The sequence below is a fragment of the Rhinatrema bivittatum genome, chromosome 9 (assembly GCF_901001135.1).
Source record: "Rhinatrema bivittatum chromosome 9, aRhiBiv1.1, whole genome shotgun sequence".
Taxonomy (NCBI): Eukaryota; Metazoa; Chordata; class Amphibia; order Gymnophiona; family Rhinatrematidae; genus Rhinatrema; species Rhinatrema bivittatum.
Genome location: NC_042623.1, coordinates 17,065,313 through 17,086,979, shown reverse-complemented (window position 1 = coordinate 17,086,979; position 21,667 = coordinate 17,065,313). Strand labels below are relative to the sequence as shown.

At 46.1% G+C, this 21,667-nt stretch overlaps 1 protein-coding gene across 1 annotated transcript in view; it reads left to right on the top strand.

The window, feature by feature from the left end:
* Positions 1-15,548: 15,548 nt before the first annotated feature.
* The window catches only part of PFKFB3 (6-phosphofructo-2-kinase/fructose-2,6-biphosphatase 3), a 45,474-nt gene continuing 39,355 nt past the window's right edge, over positions 15,549-21,667 (top strand). Inside the window, exon 1 of the mRNA XM_029615823.1 lies at positions 15,549-15,807. Coding sequence (XP_029471683.1) covers positions 15,792-15,807 — 16 coding nt within the window. The 5' untranslated portion in view covers positions 15,549-15,791. The remainder of the gene's footprint in view (positions 15,808-21,667) is intronic.

The window sequence follows — 21,667 nt, the reverse complement described above, 5'->3', positions numbered from 1 at the left end:
CCTGGTGGTGGTACCCATGACACTGATCCCTTGCAGGCAAATTACCTGCTATTAATTAAGTTGACTTAGAAAATAGTCACTGCTATTACTAGCAATGGTAACATGGGAAAGACTTAGTTTTTGGGTACTTTCCAGGTTCTTATGGCCTGGATTGGCCTCTGTTGGAAACAGGATGCTGGGCTTGATGGACCCTTGGTCTGGCTCAGTATGACATGTTCTTATGGTTCAGCCATGGCCAGAGAGGCTACTGCTGTATGTCTTTCCTCCATGGCTGCTTATAGGTCGGGTGCTCTGTCGCATCGAGCAGGATCAGGGACAGTGATCCTGGTAGCGCTGGAGTGGCTGTGACGTCTGTGGTTTGTGGATCTGGTGCAGCTGGTGGTGGACAGGCCCGTTCGCTTAAGCCATTTGAAGGGTCTGCTGAGCCAGGGACCCATCTTGTCAGAGCAGGCGGATTGTTTCTGTCTAGCGGCTTTTCAAAGGTGATGTTTCCGCCTGAAGGGTTATTCCGAGCCGGTGACTTCTACTCTGTTTCATGCTAGGAGATCCTCCACTTCTTTGGTGTATATCAGAGTTTGGAGAGTGTTGAGGCCTGGTGGTGGTACCCATGACACTGATCCCTTGCAGGCAAATGTGGTCCAGGTTTTGGCCTTATTTGCAGGAGGGGCTGTTGAAAGGTTTGGCCTATAATTCTCTCCGAGTCCAGGTTGCAGCCTTAGGTTGTTTTAGTGGGGAGGTTGCAGGGAAGACTTTTAGCTTCACGTCCGGAAATAGTGCATTTTTTTGAAAGGAGCAAGGCATTTACGCCCTCCAGTTCGTAGCCTGTCCATCCTGGAATCTCAGTTTGATTCTGTGAGTCTTATGTGGCCTTTCCTTCGAGCCTTTATGCAGGGCTTTTTTTGAAGGCACTTTTTCTAGTGGCGATTTGCTCAACGAGATGGACTTCTGAGCTCCAAGGCTGATCGTGCAGGGAGCCCTTTTTGCAGATTTCCGATGATGGAATCTCGTTGCGGGCGGTTCCTTTCTTTTTGCCCAAGGCGGTGTTGGCTTTTCATCTTAGATAATGCAGTTGCTGGGGTTTTCGCCTTTGACGCCCGATTCTACCCCCTGCGAGGGAGCTTCATCTTTTGGATGTCAGGTTCTCCTAAGATATCTCAAGGGTGACTAATGAATATCTGACCTTGGACCATCTTTTTGTGGTGTTCAGTGGACCAAGAAAGGGTGGTAAGGCGACTAAGAGTACGATGTCTCGTTTGGTTGAAGGAGGCGATTGTTTCAGCCTATATTTGTAAAGGTCGGACGCTCCCTGAGGGTTTGCGGGCGCATTCCACTAGGGCTCAGGCATCCTCCTGGGCGGAGTTTCAGTTGGTGTCGCCACAGGAGGATTTGTAGGGCAGCAGCGTGGTCCTCTTTGCACACTTTCACTAAACATTACCGTTTGGATGTCAGGGCCCCAGAGGAGGGCGCCTTTGGGGAAAGTGGGCTGCATGCAGGTCTTTCGGGATCCCACCCAGTGTAAAGGGGCTTGGGCACATCCCACTTGTCTGGACTGATCTGGGTATGAACAGGAAAGGAAAATTTGGTTCCTACCTGCTAATTTTCGTTCCTGGAATATCAAAGATCAGTCCAGGCTACTGTCCCATTCTGAGTATGATTAATTTTTAGAAAGACCTCGCCTGATTCTGGATGCTGCTGATGATGCAGAGATTAATTTTGTTTTGCAGACGATAATTGTGTATAGTTCTTGTAGTTTTTGAGATTTAAAAAAGTTTTTCTTGACCATAGTTCAGGGGTCAGTTTGGCTGGGAGCTCCAACTTGTTCCCCAGCTCCTTTAGAGGTTTGGAGTTACACATCTTGGCTTGGGCACAGGTCAATACTGAGGGACTGCAGGTGGCTCTGTTATGTAGCAGTGCCTCAATGTTTTTGTTCTCCGACTCCATCTGCTGGTAGGGATGCATAAACCCACTTGTCTGGACTGAGCTGTGGTAGTCCAGGAATGAAAATTAGCAGGTAAGAACCAATTTTCTTCTTTAGGACAGGCTAGGAGTTCCTGTGAGCCGAGCAATGAAAGTGCTCTTCCATGATTTGAATCGAGTCGTGAGGACAAAGCTATTGCTGTGAGTGAGAAGTTCCTGGGTCTGTCTCCATTCTTGGACCATGGGTGGAAACGAGTCCTAGTATTGCTTCATGGGTCCACAGCCACCCCCAAAATAGCTGGAAATGCAAACCGCATTTATGCACTGAACAGTTCCCGATACGTGATGGGAAGATGTAAATGGACCTTGATTTCTTTCTCTATCCCATTCTGGTGGTTGCCAGCCTGGAAGCTTTATCTGTTTCCAGTTGCACTGTTCTGTGGCCTTCTGGTTGAATTCTCAGAAGCTTTGCCTGCTGATATTATAATGTCACTGTGCTTTATGGGGAAATCATGCCATTATTGCCCATCTCCAAAGTGTATTTTATCTGCCTTGAAAGAGTTCAGACAAAGTTGGATGGGAGCCTGTATCATGTGCCAGGCCTTAGGCATCCTTTCCATTTACATTTTTTCTTTAACTCACTTTATGGAGAAGGTGTTCACTTTGATGTTTTGTTTTTTTTTAGTTTGAATTTTTTTTCATTCCCATGTTTGTAAAGGTGACTTGCAGCAGTGGCCTGGCTCGTGACCTACCCCATCCTATGTTTGTGCCCTCGCCCTGTGCCTACGTGTGTTCTGTATGGCCTTTCTAAGCCCCAAACTTACAAGACTTCCATGTGGCCATAGTCCAGTTGTGTGACTCCTTGCACCAGCCGGGCTTCTGTGCCTCAGCCGGTATAAGCCTGATTCTCTGTCCCTCTTAATCTTCCGCCTTCTCCCTGCTCCAGCTCCCAGCCTTTCCTCCTCTAGCCATAAAATCCAGAGTACCCTCCTGCTCTGCCGCTAGCATCCAAATCCTGATTGAACTTTCTCGGTTGGTACAAATCAAAATCTTTGCTCAGTCTGGATTGCAGTCTGGCCCTTGGCTGCACACTTCCTTCTAGCTTCCTGTATTTCCCCTGTGTGTCTGGCCAGCGTTCAGAGATCTGTTTGTACACAGTGAAATTGTCATATGCAAACCAGCGATGGTTGCTCTTTCAACCCAATTTTAATTTTTTCCTTTTAAATGGGATTGGTCATTTCAAGCTGAAACTTGCAAGTTTTCTACCCAAATTGACAATAGCATCAGCTGACTGTCAAATTGCTGTGCTTGGCCCATTCAAAAAGTCTATCGAGTTGTTTTTTTTTTGTATTACCTATAATTGAGCAAAGAGTGGAAAAGGAATGTGTGTCTGCATTTTGCCTTCTTAGAGCATAACTGCTGAGCTATTGTCAATGTGCGAAAGCATGCCACCACGTGCGGTACTATCAAAATAGTGACCTAACGGTAGCAAAAAAAAAAAATTGAGCTCAACAAGTTGATATAAATTCTGCTATAATGTAAAGCTCTTGTCCAATCTCTTATTGAAAGTATAATGCGACCATCATATAGTGTCACTCTGTGCTGGCGGCTTATATGTGAAGCCTGTAGGGCACAAGGACTATCTAATCATAGGTCGCTTATACTAAAGTCCATGTATTCTCTTAGACGGAGCTATACATGCATCGGAGAAGTGCACCACTTCTGAAAACGTAAGGTGCACTTATCTCTGAGAACCGCGGATGGAAGTCTCGTACACGATCCTGAAGTCCGGCCTTGAACACTGCGGTGTTTCGGAGCATGAAACTCCTTCCTCAGGGAGCTTCAGGAGAATTCTGCCTATGAATTGGGGTTACTCGTGTTCGGTCAGCCTATGCGCTGGTTTGGAAAATTATACAGCGTACACCAAACTGTGTGCTACCTGACCAGGACAGCCGCGGAGAAGAAATATTAGCAGGTAGCCCACAGTTTGGTGCACGCTGTATAATTTTCCAAACCAGCGCATAGGCTGACCACACACGAGTAACCCCAATTTGTAGGCAGCAGAATTCTCCTGAAGCTCCCTGAGGAAGGAGTTTCATGCTCCGAAACACCGCAATGGCGGAGGACGGACTTCAGGATCGCGTAAGAGATTGCCATCCGTGGTTCTCAGAGGTAAGTACACGTTATGTTTCCAGAAGTGGTGCACTTCTCCGATGTACGTATAGCTCCGTCTAACAGAATACATGGACTTTAGTATAAGCGACCTATGATTAGATAGTCCTTGTGCCCTACAGGCTTCACATATAAGCCGCCAGCACAGAGTGACACTATATGATGGTCACATTATACTTTCATTAAGAGATCGGACAAGAGGTTTGCATTATACCATGTGCGGTACAGCTTGTGGGCTCTCTTCCTGGGTATGAGAGCCCCAAAACCACATGTTGCAGCGGGTGTGTGGATGGAGCCTCATGTTGCATGATGTATACATAATTGTCCTCTTAAGGTGGAGGCTGAGGGAAATACTGATGAGTACAGGAGCTCCCCGCCATGACCTGACACCAGCTCTCTCTGTAATTTAATTTTATCCATTAAGTATGCAGGCATTTTATACCAGCATTACTAGGCTGCGGATAGAAACGCAGAAATTGGCGGCAGGAAAAGGCCAGATGGCCCATCCAGTCTGCTCCGCAATCTTATTTGAAATTGGATGCACAGACCTTTAGTGAGGGCCCTTTCTTTGCCATTATGGTTACATCTACAATTTACATTTTTTTTCTTGTCTCTTACTTTTAGTTCCTTAGGAATTCCACAGCGTGGATCCCATTCCCTTCTGAGGTCCCTACTAATTTCTCCCTCACTGCTGATCCCCATGACTCCTGGATCTAGCACCTTAGGCATCCGCACAGTCTGCCCCTTTACTGTCGTCATTCTCACCGTCTGCTCCGGAAGGGCGTTCCAGGCGTCCAGCACCCTCTCCGTGAAGAAATATTTCCTGACGTCCAATCTGAGTTTTCCTCCCTGTGAACCCCATGTTCTCTCTATTTCTTTCAAATGGAAGAGGTTGGTTTTTAATTGTGGATCAGTTATACCTTTCATGTATCTGAAGGTCTGTATCAGGTCCCTTCTCTCCTCCTCTCTTCCAGTGTATACAAATTTAGGACCTTCAACCTTCCCTCAAGGGTTTCTGGTCGCCTTTCTCTGAACCGCCTCCATCCTATCTCTGTCCCGTTTGAGATTCGGTCTCCAGAACTGACCGCAGCACTCCAGGTTGGGCCTCACCAAGGACCTGTATAAGGGGATTATCACCTCTTTTTTTTTTTTTTTTTCCTACTCTATATTCCTGACATTCATCTGGCTTTAGCTATTGTCTTTTCACACTGCTTTCCCATCTTCAGATTGCTAGACACTACGACCCCAAGCTCTCTCTCTCCCATACTCATCCTCCCTTCACCTCCCAACACATACACCCCCGGTGCATGACCCTGCACTTCTTTACATTGAATCTCGGCTGCCATGCTTCGGACCCACTCCTTGAGCTTTTCTAAATCATTTCTCGTTCTCTCCACCCCCTTCCGGGGTGTCCATCCTGTTGCAGATTTTAGTATTATCATGAGTAGAAAGAGGGTAAAATCTTATCTTTTCTGTTATATCGCTCAAAAAGATGTTGATCAGCACTGGTCCCTGTGCACACCACTTAACATCTTTCTCTCTTCAGAGTAGGCTCCATTCCCATCACACTCCGTGTCTTCTATCCATCAGCCAGTTTGCAATCCACGTCACCATCTTGTCACTCGGCCCTAACCTTCTCATTTTATGTATGTCTTCTTTGTGGGACTGTATCAAAGGCTTTGCTATATAGTCCAAATAGATCAAGGCCAGCGGCTTTCCCTGGTTCATTAGTCACATGGTCAAAGAAATCTAACAAATCTGTCAGCAGGACCTCCCTCTGGTGAATCCATTTGTCTGGGATTGAGCTTCTCCCTTGGGGTTTAGTGGATCTCAATGCCCTTCCTGGCTGCTGAAGGCACTTAGCCCTTAACAGTTATCCACAATTCTAATCGGCTCACAAAGCACCCCCATGCATAAGACAGGACCCCTAACCATGGGGTAACTGGAAATAAACGAGCTGTGCTCCAGTAAGGATAGCCATGGCAATATTTGCCCTGCTGCGTGCTCCTGATCACAGGCAGAGAGGTGGGGGTTAGGCTTGAGGTTTGCCTTCCCCCCCTACTCCGTTAAATTTATTTGGATAATCAAGATTCAGAAACATCAGGTACATGGTCTGATTAGGATGACTCAGCACCTGCCTTTAAAAGGCTGATAAATGCCCTGTCGACTAGAACTGCTTACCTAAATCAGCTCCCATTCTAATGTCACTTGTCTTTGTAATCTGATTTCCTTTAAACGCCCTTCTGGTTTGATGGTGTGGTTAATTGCTGTTGACATATATACACCACTGTACTGCAGCCAGGGAGAAACTGTGTGTCAGCAATGCAAGAGACCGGCTGGTGGCCGCCGAAATCAACTGGTTCTGTATCCTTGCAATGAAGTCCTCCAGGTGTGTGAGGCAGAGTCCCACATCCTCGTTTGCTGAGCCTGATTGATACCAGCCACTAAAACCCCAAGGGCATTAGCCATTAGAATTACTTTACCTCTTTTAAACGGTTTCTGTTATGGATTTTTATCGTGATTTACTTTAATTCACAATGCATGACAGTTCCGTGAGAAATGTGTGGCGTAGATTCTTTAGGCAACCACCCACAATGCAGTCCGGACTCAGGAATGCCTGGATCAGCTGTGCCAGAATCAGTTCCACCCAACGCTTCCCATACTTGCATTACAAAACCAAATACCCCGCATAGAAATAGTAAACCAGCCTGGATCTTACTTATATGTCCAGGAAGGTGTGGGCAGTGTCTGACAATCTCTCCACTGCAAGGAGATCAGCTCCCTCTGTGGCTTAGCTGGAACCGGTTCCACCATGTTAGATGGGTGGGAAATATTTCTTATTAGTCCTTGGAAAGCAGGTCGTTTTGTATAAGTAAAGGCTGGTGGATGGACTTTGCAGGCTAGCCTGACTTGCAACAAACACGTGCAAACAGGTAAGAGACCACAGAGAGTTGTACCTGTGTGGCATTTAGAAACCTTGTAGCAGTAAAGAAAAGGCCAGCAGGAAAAACTCTCTCCTTTAGGTTACGTCTTAGTGGTTAACTTTCTCCTTCATTGTGATGGCCCCTGCGCTAGATGTGAATGCCCACCTGAGCCCAGACGTAGGCAGTGATTAGCGCTGTCACTGGCCATGGGTATCCCGGTGATGAGTGAGTAAATGCTGATTTTTGTTAGCAATAGGGGCAGGTGATGGTGTCTGGAATAAGCCTGTTGAGCAAAATCTGCTGCTTTAACTGGATACAGTTGTCCAGCTGACCTGCAACAGCAAGTTTGTGTCCAGCCATTCAGCTACTTCTAGACCCTGTCCTGTTCATTGAACAATTGTAGTTCTTTGTCTCATACGCTGCTGTAATGTCCATCTTGTTTGGTTAACTGAGACACACAACTCCTTAAAGGGTAAGCTGGGCTAGGCCTTAGAGGAAGACTGGGACTGTCCTGATGCAGGTCAGCTGGACTCTCTCATTTCCACCTCATAATTTAAATTGTCTTTTGGAGTAGTCCTTCCTCCAGGGATGTATTACTATGGAAACATTTCATTCATTAACTGGCTACACTTCAGAAAGGCAGGGGTGACTGCATGCTGTTGAGAAGTGAGTGGACATAAAATACCTTCTCTGAAACGTTGAAAATATGTTTGAACAATTTCAGCATTTAAAGGCATCTGTCACCGCGTCTCTTACTAGCACTCAGCAATGTCTCGCCAGCGAGAGCTCTGGGAAATAAGCTAAGAAGCTTATGAGAATCAAATACAGGCTCTCTAGCCTCTTGGGGGGGGGGGGGGGAGAGTGAGTCTCTATTTGCCGCTTAGTCCTTTGCAAAGCAGACCATTATCGGGGGACTGTCTAAGCAATCTAGGTCTTACATATACACCCCACTGCTTCAATGGAGTATAGGACTTTTGAGCATCTTGCATAAGAACGTAAGAAGTTGCCATACTGGATCAGAGAAAAGATCCATCAAGTCCAGTATCCTCTGTCTAGTGACCAACTAAGTCACAAGTACCTGGCTAGTACCCAAACATTCAATGAATAGATCCCAAGCTACTAATCCTTGTTGATTAATAGTTTCTGGACTTCTGCTCTAGGAATTTATCAAACCTTTTTTAAACCGTTACATTAACTGTTGTAACCACATCCTCTGCCAATGAATTCCAGAGCTTAATTGTGTGTTGAGTGAAAAATAATTTTCCCTTTGCTTTAAATGTGCCACGTGCTAACTTCATTGATTGCCCCCTAGTCTATTATCCGAAAGAGTAAATAACCGATTCACATCTACCCGTTCAAGACCTCTCATGATCTTAAACACCTCTATCATATCCCCCCTCAGCCTTCTCTTCTCCAAGCTGAACAGCCCTAACCTCTTCAGCCTTTCCTCATAGGGGAGCTGTTCCATCCCCTTTATCATTTTGGTAGCCCTTCTCTGTACCTTCTCCATCGCAACTATATCTTTTTTGAGATGCGGCAACCAGAATTGTACACAGTATTCAAGGTGTGGTCTCACCATGGAGCGATAGAGGCATTATGACATTTTCCGTTCTATTAACCATTCCCTTCCTAATAATTCCCAACATTCTATTTGCTTTTTTGACTGCCGCAGCACACTGAGCCGACGATTTCAACATGTTATCCACTATGACGACTAGATCTGTTTTCTGGGTGGTAGCTCCTAATATGGAATCTAACATTGTGTAACTACAGCAAGGGTTATTTTTCCCTATATACATCACCTCATAGACAAGCTGTTCAATCCCCTTTATCATTTTGGTTGCCCTTCTCTGCACTTTCTACATCGCAACTATATCTTTTTTGAGATGCGGTGACCAGAATTGTACACAGTACTCAGGGAGTGTGTGAGAAAATCAATGTGTTATTTTGTGTGTATTTGAGAGAGAGAAGATAAAGTGTATGCAGCCCTATCTTCCGAATCCACGAAAATCTCAGGGTGACTGGAAATCAAAAGATCCCAGTTATGGAGAGCAGGAGATTTTTTTTCCTTATTAGTTTTAGTTATTGGGTGTAATTTGATGTTTCTGCTCTTTTGAAATATTTAATTTCTTGGGGAGAAATAGAACACTATTTACTTATTGGATGTTTTCAAATATTTTACTGGTGTTTGGGAAATTTTGGATATTCTATTCATTAATTGGTTTGAAATATTTATTCTTTTAACAAACTGCTAACTACCTAATCACATCCTTCAGCAATGAATTTTAGAGATTAATTGTGCGTTGAGTGAAAACAAGTTCTCTGATGTTTTAAATGTGTTACTTACTAACTTCATAGTGTCCCCTAGTCTTTGTATTTTATGAAAGAGTAAATTACTGGTTCATATTTACCTGTTCAAGACCTCTCATGATTTTATAGATCTCTATCATATCCCCCTCAGCTATCTCTTCTCCAAGCTGAACAGCCCTAACTTCTTCAGCTTTTCCTCATAGGGGAGCTATTCCATCCCCTTTATCATTTTGGTTGCCCTTCTCTGTACCTTTTCCAACTATATGCAGCTCCATCACTGCTCTCTACATTAATGGTGGGGGTGGAAGGAAAATAGAACCAAAGAGCTAAGAGAAACAGATAAGTAAGAGAAAAAAATGTGTGAAGCTTGCTGGGCAGACTGGATGGGCCGTTTGGTCTTCTGCCGTCATTTCTATGTTTCTATATCTTTTTTGAGATTCGGCGACCAGAATTGCACACAGTACTCTAGGTGTGATCTGACCTTGGAGTGATGCAGAGATATTATAACATTCTTTGCTTTATTCTCCATTCCTTTCCTAATAGTGCCTAATGTTGTGTTTGCTTTTTTGACTGCTGCCACATTGAACTGAGGATTTCAAAGTATTGTCCACGATGATGCCCAGATCCTTTTCCTAGGTGGTAACTCCTAATATGGAACCCAACATTATGTAACTACAGTGTGGGTTATTTTTCCTCATGTGCATCCCTTTGCACTTGTCCACATTAAATTCATTTAAATGCCTAGTCTCACAAGTTCCTCCTGCAATTTATCACAATCTGCTTGTGATTTAACTACTCTGAATAATTTTATGTAATCTGCAAATCTGATCCACCTCACTTGTCATTCTCTTTTCCAGATCATTTCTAAATATATATATAAAAAAAAAGAAACACTGGTCCCAGTACACATCCTGAGGCACTCCACTGTTTACATTTCTCAACTGAGAAAACTATTTATTCCTACTCTTTTTCCGATCTTTTAACCAATTTACAATCCATAGTAGGACATTCCTCCTATGCTATGACATTTTATTTTTCTCTGGAGTCTCTCAATGGATTCATTATATCCATTGTTTATTAACCCTATCAATAACATGTAGCAGATTGGTGAGGAAAGACTTCCATGCTGGCTGTGTCCCATTGAACCGTGTCTTTCTACATGTTTTGTGATTTTGTTCTGTAGAATAGCTTCTACAATTTTTCCCAGTACTGAAATCAGGCTCACTGGTCTATGGTGTCTCAGATCACCCCTGGAGCCCTTTTTAAAGATCAGCATTACATTGGCCAGCTTCCAATCTTCAGGTACAATAGATGATTTTATTAATGTATTACAGATTACTAGTAATACATCTGCAAGTTCATTTTTTATTTTCAGAATTCTAGGGCGTAAACCATCTGGTCCAGGGGTTTGGAATTCTTTGATTTGTCAGTCCCTTCTATTACATCACCATGATTTGTTTCAGTTCTTCCGAATCATCACTATTAAATACTCTTTCCAGCATGGGTATCTCCTTGACATCCTCTTCCGTAAACACCGAAGCAAAGAATTCATGTAGTCTTTCTGCTATTGTCTTTATCTTCCCTTTAACCCCTCTATCATCTAACAGTCCAAACAACTCCCTCACAGGCTTCCTGCTTCTGATATATTTTTAAAAGATTTTATTATGAGTTTTGGACTACCCTTCCCATTTTTCCAGTGGACGTCTATGTTTTATATCGTACCCCGCCCTGAACACCTATTTGTTAATTTTTGTACCCCGCTCTGAACGTAGGCTATACGTGCTAATAAATAAATGCTGAGGGAAATAAGGGAAGCTAACAAATTTAGCTGCACAATAATAATGGGAGATTTCAATTACTCACGTATTGATGGGGTAAAGGTCACACCAGGCAGGTAAAGATTCTGCATGAAATAAATGACTGCTGCATGGAGCAGCTGGTCCAGGAACCAATGAGAGGGGAAGCCATTTTACACCTAACTCTTGGTGGAACACAGGATCTGGTACGAGAGGTAACTGTAGTGGGGGCCGCTTGGCAACAGAGAGCATAATGCAATCAAATTTAACTTCATGACTTGAGGGAGAATATTAAGTAAAGCTACTGCTTTGGCATTTAACTTTCATAAGGGAGATTTAGATAAAATGAGGAAAAAAAAAACTAACTAAAAAGGTGCACTACAAACATTAAGTTTCCATCAGGCATGGACATTATTTAAAAATACCATCTTGAAATCCCAGACCAGATGTGTTTCACACGTTAAAAAAGGTGAAAGGGATGCTAAATGACTGCCGACATGGTTAAAAGGGGTGGTGAAAGAAGCTATTTTAGCCAAAATAATTTATTTTAAAAACCGGAAAAAGGATGCATTTGAATAAAACAGGATAAAGCATAAGCATTGGCAAGTTAGATGTAAGAAATCGATAAGACAGGCTAAGAGAGAATTTGAAAAAAAGCTGGCCATGGGGACGGAGGGGGGGAAGGTAAGCATCAAGGGCCATGAGACTGTCAAGGGGTCAGAGGGGAGGGGGTGGAAGACGAGGTAGCATCAGCTGAAGGGGGATGAATTGAGGGTAGGCAGTTGTCGTCTAGGTTGGGGGGATCGTTTTTAGGGCTTTGTTGAAGAAAGATCTTATTGCCTTTGGTAGACTTTCCACAGGAGAAAGCAAGTTCCCTGGGTGAGCTTTCATCATCCGCTTCTTCATTTTGGCCAGGTGAACAGTATTTACCTTCACCACAATCCTCTTCCCCATCACATACGGAGTTTCCACCGATAAAGATTGTACCGTGCATTTGGTCTACTGGAGGATCTTCATCCTGTTGGACTCTGTGCCATCCCTATCATAAAGCGCCTGTCCCCCATCTCCCCCAAGCTGATCCACCCTATCACTGCAATGTAATTTGTACCTTGGTATAGCACTGGCCCCCTGGGGTTAACCGCCTTGCAGGGTCTCTGAGATGCCAAACGTCTTCGGTGAGAGCTATACATTCTAACTCTCTTTTTACACTTCTGGCATTAGCATACAGACATTTCAAGATATTTTTTTTATTTCTTTATACAACTTTCCTAACAGTTAACAGGGATAATTTGGAATCTTTTAACTCATGTCCTGCTTTTGATTTTATTGGAACCTCTCCATGGGGCTATAAGAATATAAGAACATTGCCATACTGGGTCAGACCAAGGGTCCATAACCCATGCTATAATTACACAATGTTGCATTCCATATTAGGTGCAACAACTCAAGAAAGAGATCTAGGCATCATAGTGGATAACACATTGAAATCGTCGGCTCAGTGTGCTGCGGCAGTCAAAAAAGCAAACAGAATGTTGGGAATTATTAGAAAGGGAATGGTGAATAAAACGGAAAATGTCATAATGTCTCTGTATCGCTCCATGGTGAGACCGCACCTTGAATACTGTGTACAATTCTGGTCGCCGCATCTCAAAAAAAGATATAATTGTGATGGAGAAGGTACAGAGAAGGGCAACCAAAATGATAAAGGGGATGGAACAGCTCCCCTATGAGGAAAGACTAAAGAGGTTAGGACTTTTCAGCTTGGAGAAGAGACGGCTGAGGGGGGGATATGATAGAGAGGCTGAGGGGGGATATGATAGAGATGGTGCATCGCTGAACCTTGTATATAACGAATGTTTCGCTAAACTTTGTACATAACCTTTCCCTTTGTGTCATTGTTCTACTCCTTCCCCGCCCCCAACTTATGTCACTCCCATTGAATCCCTCCTTCTAATTTATCTAGTTTTTGCTTTGTTACTGCGTTCTATTGTTCTCTGTTCCTTGTAAAGGCAATGCCTATATATACATTGGTTTTAAGTTACATGTAAACCGACACGATGTGCAAACAGTTGTCAGTATATAAAACCGTTTAAATAAATAAAATAAATAAATAAATGTTTAAAATTCTGAGATGTCTAGAACGGGTAGATGTGAATCGGTTATTTACTCTTTCAGGTAGTAGACTAGGGGGCACTCCATGAAGTTAGCATGTGGCACATTTAAAACTAATCGGAGAAAGTTCTTTTTTACTCAACGCACAATTAAACTCTGGAATTTGTTGCCAGAGAACGTGGTTAGTGCAGTTAGTATAGCTGTGTTTAAAAAAGGATTGGATGAGTTCTTGTAGGAGAAGTCAATTTCCTGCTATTAAGTTCGCTTAGAGAATAGCCACTGCCATTAGCAACGGTAACATGGAATAGACTTAGTTTTTGGGTACTTGCCAGGTTCTTATGGCCTGGATTGGCCATTGCTGGAAACAGGATGCTGGTCTGACCCAGTATGTCATTTTCTTATGTTCTTAAGCCCAGCATTCTGTTTCTAATAGTGGCCAATCCAGGTCATAAGAACCCGGCAAGTACCCAAACACTAAGTCTATTCCATGTTACCGTTGCTAGTAATAGCAGTGGCTATTTTCTAAGTCAACTTAATTAATAGCAGGTAATGGACTTCTCCTCCAATAACGTATCCAATCCTATTTTAAACCCAGCTATACTAACTGCACTAACCACATCCTCTGGCAACAAATTCCAGAGTTTAATTGTGCGTTGAGTGAAAAAGAACTTTCTCTGATTAGTTTTAAATGTGCCACATGCTAACGTCATGGAGTGCCCCCTAGTCTTTCTATTATCCGAAAGAGTAAATAACCGATTCACATCTACCCATTCTAGACCTCTCATGATTTTAAACACCTCTATCATATCCCCCCTCAGTCGTCTCTTCTCCAAGCTGAACAGCCCTAACCTCTTCAGCCTTTCCTCATAGGGAAGCTGTTCCATCCCCTTATCATTTTGGTCGCCTTTCTCTGTACCTTCTCCATCGCAATTATATCTTTTTTGTGATGCGGCGACCAGAATTGTACACAGTCTTCCAGATGCGGTCTCACCATGGAGCGATATAGAGGCATTATGACATTTTCCGTTTTATTCACCATTCCCTTTCTAATAATTCCCAACATTCTGTTTGCTTTTTTGACTGCCGCAGCACACTGAGCCGACGATTTCAATGTGTTATCCACTATGACACCTAGATCTCTTTCCTGGGTGGTAGCATCTAATATGGAACCTAACATCGTGTAACTACAGCAAGGGTTATTTTTCCCTGTATGCAACACCTTGCACTTATCCATATTAAATTTCATCTGCCATTTTGATGCCCAGTTTTCCAGTCTCACAAGGTCTTCCTGCAATTTATCACGATCTGCTTGTGATTTAACTACTCTTGAACAATTTTGTATCATCTGCAAATTTGATTACCTCACTCGTCGTATTTCTTTCCAGATCATTTATAAATATATTGAAAAGTAAGGGTCCCAATACAGATCCCTGAGGCACTCCACTGCCCACTCCCTTCCACTAAGAAAATTGTCCATTTAATCCTACTCTCTGTTTCCTGTCTTTTAGCAGGTTTGCAATCCACACAAGGACATCGCCTCCTACCTCATGACTTTTTGCTTTTCCTAGAAGTCTCTCATGAGGAACTTTGTCAAACGCCTTCTGAAAATCCAAGTACACTACATCTACCGGTTCACCTTTATCCACATGTTCTATTAACTCCTTCAAAAAAGTGAAGCAGATTTGTGAGGCAAGAACATATAGAAAGACATGGTTTAATGTCCTTCCAGGATCTCTCCATGCGCTTCTGAGCCACTGTCGGCCTTCACCCTTGTTTTAGCAGTTATTAAGCTACCTGGAATTAAAAACATCAATGAAGATTAAAGCAAGCATGTCTAGAATGCCCCATCGGCTGGTTACGGATCCGTTTTGCATTAAAACATGTCCTCATTTGCAAAGGGCCTCTTGCATGCTAGCAGCGCAATTTGCTGTTGGTTGAAAGGCCCAGCTGTGGTCCGGTTTATTAGCAGCTTTCCTATGCGAGTCAGAAGTTTCACCAGGCTGCACTAAAAGGTGGCTTTGTGATTAAAGGTAGCCTGTGCACCACTGCATGGCACTGAACGAGGAGGGATGCTAACGGTTTGGGCTTCAGCCTCTCTATACGATCCGCTGTTTATTGCACCCCAAGTTCCTTGAAGTAATGTTGCGCCTGAGCTCACACCGATATTCAGAAAAAGGGCGCGGATCCCAAGGGGGAGTCAGCAACACTGTTTCCCGTGGCTTGTAAGGTTCGACCCCCTCCCCTGCCTGCTGCAATCGTCATTTCTCGCAGCTCCCCACGGCCCTGCCCTCGTTTGATTTTAAGTTTAGATTTTGAAAAAAAACCCAACAACAACAACCAGGAGGAGGCCTGCAAAGGCGGGGCCGTGCACTGGAGGCCGTTTCTATTGCCCGCTTCTGTTTTCGGTAGCAGCAGCCCACGCCGGGAAGTTCCGGGGGAGCCGCGAGGCCGCTTTCACTTCCTGGTCTCCTTCCTCCAAGTGACGCCCGGGAGTTTGCGGACGGTCCCCTGCCTCCCTGCCCTCACCCCCCGGGGGGGCCGCAGCAGCAGCGCGTGCCAGATGGCGCTCCGCCGAGGTAAGCGGGGGGGCCCCGGGGGTCATGCGCGGGGCCTGCAGCCCGTCTCGCGCGAGGACTTTATGCGAGGCGGCGGGAAAGTGAAGCTTTAGGGCCGGCGACTCTGCGGGGCCGGGAGAAAGTTTCACGCTCGGGGCCGTGGCGTGGGAGGAGCCCCGCTTGTTTTATTTCTTGCAGGGCGCAGTAGGCGGGGGGGAGTGTCCGGGAATCGCTTACCGGGGCTGCTCGTGGGATTCCCTCTGGGGAGGGAGAGGAATGACCCCGGGGGCATGAATGCAAAAAGCAACAGGGGAAACCTAAAAGTGAAAGGAGATGGGGGGGTTCCGTTTCCAATCTGCATGGGACTCTGGGTGGAGGGCTGAGGGCCATGAGAGCGGAGAGGCTGGGAAGCCGCTGCTGGAATTGGGCGAGGGGAGGGGGGGAGAGACTGGTCCCAGGGGGTGCAGAAGTTTGGCGTCATCTCCCCCCTTACAGTGCTCCTCCTGCTCTTTGATGGCTCTCCGTGTTCTCATAGCCGGGGAGCTGCAATTCCTTCCTTTGACGCGCATGTGTTATACGGGACTTTTCGTTTTTGTACTTAAAAGGCCACTTTTCAGCTCAGTAGAATGGGGAATTGGACGTCGCCGTTTTATGTTATTTTTTTTTTTCCATTGGTGCTCGGCTGTGCAGAGGTAAATGCATGCACACAGCACCGCCTCCTGCTCTGCTGCTGCTGCTGTTGCGTATCCTCTGTGCTGGGAATTTGCTGAAGCCTTCTCTGCCAGGTCACCCGCCTGGAACCTTTTTCATCTCGTTTCCTTCTTTTCCGTTGGGCAAAAGTGGAAGGTGGAGGCTGTTGCAGACCTTGAACTGCTAACTTTTTTTTGTAAAGATTACCACTATCTGAGTGCACATTACCTGGCTGACAGGTTTCTCCTTCAGAGCTATTTCTTGCTCCCCTGAAGCAGTGCATCACTGCATAAACTCTTGTTTTAGGTTTATTAAACACAGACTAAATTTAGGAGGAAACGTGATTCACTAGTATAGTATAGTCCATTGTCTTGGCTATACAGGGCATGATGCATTACATCTGATGAACTGCAGAAGGAAACTCCTTGATACATTGCAAGTTGCACTAAATTTTGAGCTTGCACCCGACATTCCCTGGTTTACCACCCAGGAAAAAGATCTAGGCATCATAGTAGATAATACTTTGAAATCGTTGGTTCAGTGTGCTGCAGCAGTCAAAAAAGCAAACAGAATGTTGGGAATTATTAGGAAGGGAATGGTTAATAAAACGGAAAATGTCATAATGCCTCTGTATCACTCCATGGTGAGACCGCACCTTGAATTCTGTGTACAGTTCTGGTCACCGCATCTCAAAAAAGATATAGGAAATGGGGGGGAAAAAGGATTTGCATTCACAAAAAAGTGTGGAGTAGTTTGCTTGTTACGGCGGTTACTACCCCAAACCAAATAAGCCTGATACTTCACTTTCAATGCATATCCGACGTAGCTCTCTGCTACAACGGCAGGGGGGGAATGAAGAAAAGTGGATTTATATTCAGACAACAACCAACAATGACTGAATTGCACAGGCTGGGTTAACAAATAAGCTTATTGAGGCAATTACTACCCCTAACCAATCAAGCTAGATACTTCACTTAGATGCAGCTCCAGCACTGCTCTCTACATTAATGGCGGGGCTGGAAGGGAATTGGAACCAAAAGGTTACTAAGGGCCAAAGAGTAACAGTTAAGTATGAGACAGAAAAAAACAAGTGTGAAAGCTTGCTGGGCAGACTGGATGGGCCGTTTGGTCTTCTTCTGCCATCATTTCTATGTTTTCAGAGTGGGAGAAGATGGAATAAAATTAGAAAACATCCAAATGATCAGTGGGGCACTGGGGTTTTGCCCCCCCCCCCCCCCCCCCGACACCCCTTCAAAGGATAATGGGCGAGTCTAAGTCCTGGGAACCGTGTTTGGTCTGCCCCCCTGGAGTACTTACCAATAATAATGGGGGAGGGGAGAGTGCGGGTTATGGGCTCTCCCCTTTAGTTTTGGTTTCAGTCGTACAAAAAAAAAAGATTTATGCTGTGAATAACTTGTGTGTGTATATATTTGTGTGTGTGTGTGTATAGTGTGTGTGTGTGTGTGTTCAGCTAGTCCCATACCCGATTTCAGGGCATATTTTTAAGTAGCTCCTAGGCCAGAGGGTCACCCTGTTTCGACACGTAACAAAGAAACCGCCCGGCAGTAACGTGATGGGCCTAGGCTCACGACTGGCCTTCAACCACGGTAGGAAAGATTTGCAAATCGATGCACGGCCAGCAGCCGCGGCACGGACCGCGTGATGCGGGGCGGAGGACGGGTTCATCAGATCTGACTGGGACCTGAGGCCCCCAGCAGAGGAAGAACTGGAAGCCGATGACAGAGCTTTTACCCGGGGGGGGGTTCAGAGAGCGGGATTTCCCGTGCAGCAGCGGCAAGGATTAATGTTCCCTCCCGGTGCCGCACGAGGAAGCAAAGAGCGGGTACCGGCATAATTCCTCGCATCGCACAAGGCAACTTTTTGAAGCCTGATATTCTTAATTGTTGCATGAGATGTCTTGGTGCGCACAACTCTGGCAGCTTAGCCAAAGTCTAGACTTGCAAATGAATCTAATATACGTAGACGAGTAGTAAAAAGCCCATCCAAGGATGGGGAAATACCGTGACTTGTAGGATGTGCGTAACTGAGACGTGTGGTAGTAGAGAGTGCGGGCTGAGCTTGTGTGTACTGTGTGGTAATAGAGAGGGGATTGACCATTCAGATAGAAAGAGAGAGTGGCAGAGCTGGAGAGTGCAGCCAGAGAGAGGGTTGGAACTCAATTTCTATATTTGGTACTATTGGAGAATACAGAGAGAGAGGGCTGGAGCTGGAGAGTGCAGCCAGAGAGAGGGGCGGAACTCAATTTCTATATTTGGTACTATTGGAGAATACAGAGAGAGAGGGCTGGAGCTGGAGAGTGCAGCCAGAGAGAGGGGCGGAACTCAATTTCTATATTTGGTACTATTGGAGAATACAGAGAGAGAGGGCTGGAGCTGGAGAGTGCAGCCAGAGAGAGGGGCGGAACTCAATTTCTATATTTGGTACTATTGGAGAATACAGAGAGAGAGGGCTGGAGCTGGAGAGTGCAGCCAGAGAGAGGGGCGGAACTCAATTTCTATATTTGGTACTATTGGAGAATACAGAGAGAGAGGGCTGGAGCTGGAGAGTGCAGCCAGAGAGAGGGGCGGAACTCAATTTCTATATTTGGTACTATTGGAGAATACAGAGAGAGGGCTGGAGCTGGAGGATACAGGGAGGGCAAGGGGGCGGAGCTCAGTTTGCTACCAGGTGTAGGGCAACCTTTCTCTTGTAGTTACATCTGATTTGCTTTTTTTTTTTTCTGCGGAGGAGGGGGCTGTGGCCTGGTGGTTCCAGCTCAGAATCAGAGCTGGGATCCTGGCACGGTGAGTGTTCATTCACACCTACCTAAGGATTTGTCCTCTCACTTAATAGACCCTCCCTCCCTCCCGTTGTTCCCCCAGTCTGCTTATTTATCCTGTAATACCCCACCCCCAGGGCTCTTCCCAGCGTCTCCAGCTTTCAGCCCAGCCTTCCACATGGCGGTCTGCTTCCAAACCTGCCTGCCTGTACCGCTCTGCTCTCCGTGCCGCAGTGCCTTGCACCGCTTGTGACGCGCTTGTGCTCTCGGGCTGGCTAAGCGTGTCGTGAAGGAACCGCGAGGATGATGTTGGTGCCACACAGCCACTAGGCCGGCAGCAATCCGATTCTCTTTAGTGGCCAAGTATGGAGCCATCCACCGGTCATTTAAATTACATCGCTGCATAAAACCATTGCTTTAGCCTGACTGTCATAACAGATCCTACTGTGGCAGGGACCAGGCTGGTTTGTCAGAGCCAAGAGTTTTTTTTTCACTCGACGCACAATTAAGCTCTGGAATTTGCTGCCAGAGGATGTGGTTAGTGCAGTTAGTGTAGCTGGGTTCAAAAAAGGTTTGGATAAGTTCTTGGAGGAGAAGTCCATTACCTGCTATTAATTGACTAAGAAAATAGCCACTGCTATTACTAACATGAGTGGCATGGGATCTTCTTAGTGTTTGGGTAATTGCCAGGTTCCTGTGGCCTGGATTGGCCTCTGTTGGAAACAGGATGCTAGGCTTCATGGACCCTTGGTCTGACCCAGCATGGCATGTTCTTATGTTGCTGCCACATCTGGAACAATGGGCAAACTTGATTACAGAGCTCAGTCAGGATGCCCTCTGAAGCCATGACCTGGGGAAGGTCAGAGGTCGGGCCTTGGTGGTTTCGGAATGCTTCCTGCACGGCCCTGTAAATATGTTGTTGTTTAAATAAACGAGAGTGACTCCGCTCGGCATGTGGCAAGCAGGAATTTCCGTGTGTGTGTGTGTGTGTGTGTGTCATAAGCACATTGCGTAAGGCAGCTCTTGAAATGCAGCTTCAGGGCACGGGTTCCTGTCAGCTTGCTGTCAGCGGTTATGTAAAACTCCCCCGTGCCTGGAAGCCTACGGCTGACCTGCAGCACAGCCACTCTAGGAACGGGTTGGGAAGGTCAGGAAAGGTCCGCAAAAGTCTCCGAGAATGCACAAATCCCCCTTCTCACCCTGATGAGGCATCATGAGGGGCACTTTCTAATAGCCTGCATCATGCCAAACCCTACTGTACGTTTTTCCACGCAGACTTTAGCGAGGATCTGCAGCGCACGCTTGCGCGCCTAAACTGGCTTCGGAAATTCTCGTGCGGTTGGCCGAGTCCCTGGGAGAGAGCAGGGGTTGCGCGTGTGTACACTTCCCGCCTGCGCTTTCTAAAATGTGAAACCGCCCAAGCGAGCGGCTTTAAAGGTGTCAGTAAGCCGCTGGTTCCCCCTCCTCCTCCTGGGCGCTGCTTTCTGCCTCTTTCCTGGCTGTGCAGCTGGGGGGAGGGGAGGGAGGGGCAGGTCTATTTGCTGCCCATTGCTGGGGGACGGATGGAGGCAGCCGGGGGCACAAACAAGCAGTCTCCAGCCCTCCTGTAAACATGGGGGGGGGGGGGGGAGGTCTGTTTGCTGCCCATTGCTGGGGGACGGATGGAGGCAGCCGGGGGCACAAACAAGCAGTCTCCAGCCCTCCTGTAAACATGGGGGGGGGGGGGAGGTCTGTTTGCTGCCCATTGCTGGGGGACGGATGGAGGCAGCCCGGGCCACAAACAAGCGATCTCCAGCCCTCCTGTAAACATGTTTTGCACTCTGAGCTGATCCCGGTGTCGCTGACAAGACTCGCACTTCCCAAGAATTGATAAGCATTAACCTGGAAATAAGCGGGCAAGAATTCTGTTTACTGGCCGGACAGAGAGAGAGAGAGAGAGAGAGAGAGAGGCACCGGGCACGCAGCCAGGGAGGGGTGAGCGAGGAAGGGGACAGAGAATAGGAGCAGACTGTACTTTAGGGGTTGGCAAATCATGAAAGAACATCCCCCCTCCCATGTACAGTAAAGGGTCACCGTGTCGAAATATTATTTACGACTTGTGACTGGGAGGGGGGAGAGGCTCCCGGGGGGGGGGGGGGGGAATCAGCATTCCAAAGGTCCCTAGTGATCCAGGCCCCCTCTGAATTGAACGATGCTATTCACGCTTCGATAAGCAACCATCAAGGAGGCCAACAGCCGGACAAGAGAGCTCACGTGCTTACCGTGTCCCTGCCTCAGAGAGCTTACTGTCTTTATCTTTTGCACACAGGGACCTTAGGTGACTTGTTGAGGGTGATGGTGTGGGGGTGGGGAAGGAAATGAATTCTCTTGTTTACAGCTCTGGAGGTTTTAAGTTATTTATAGGGGAGCCAC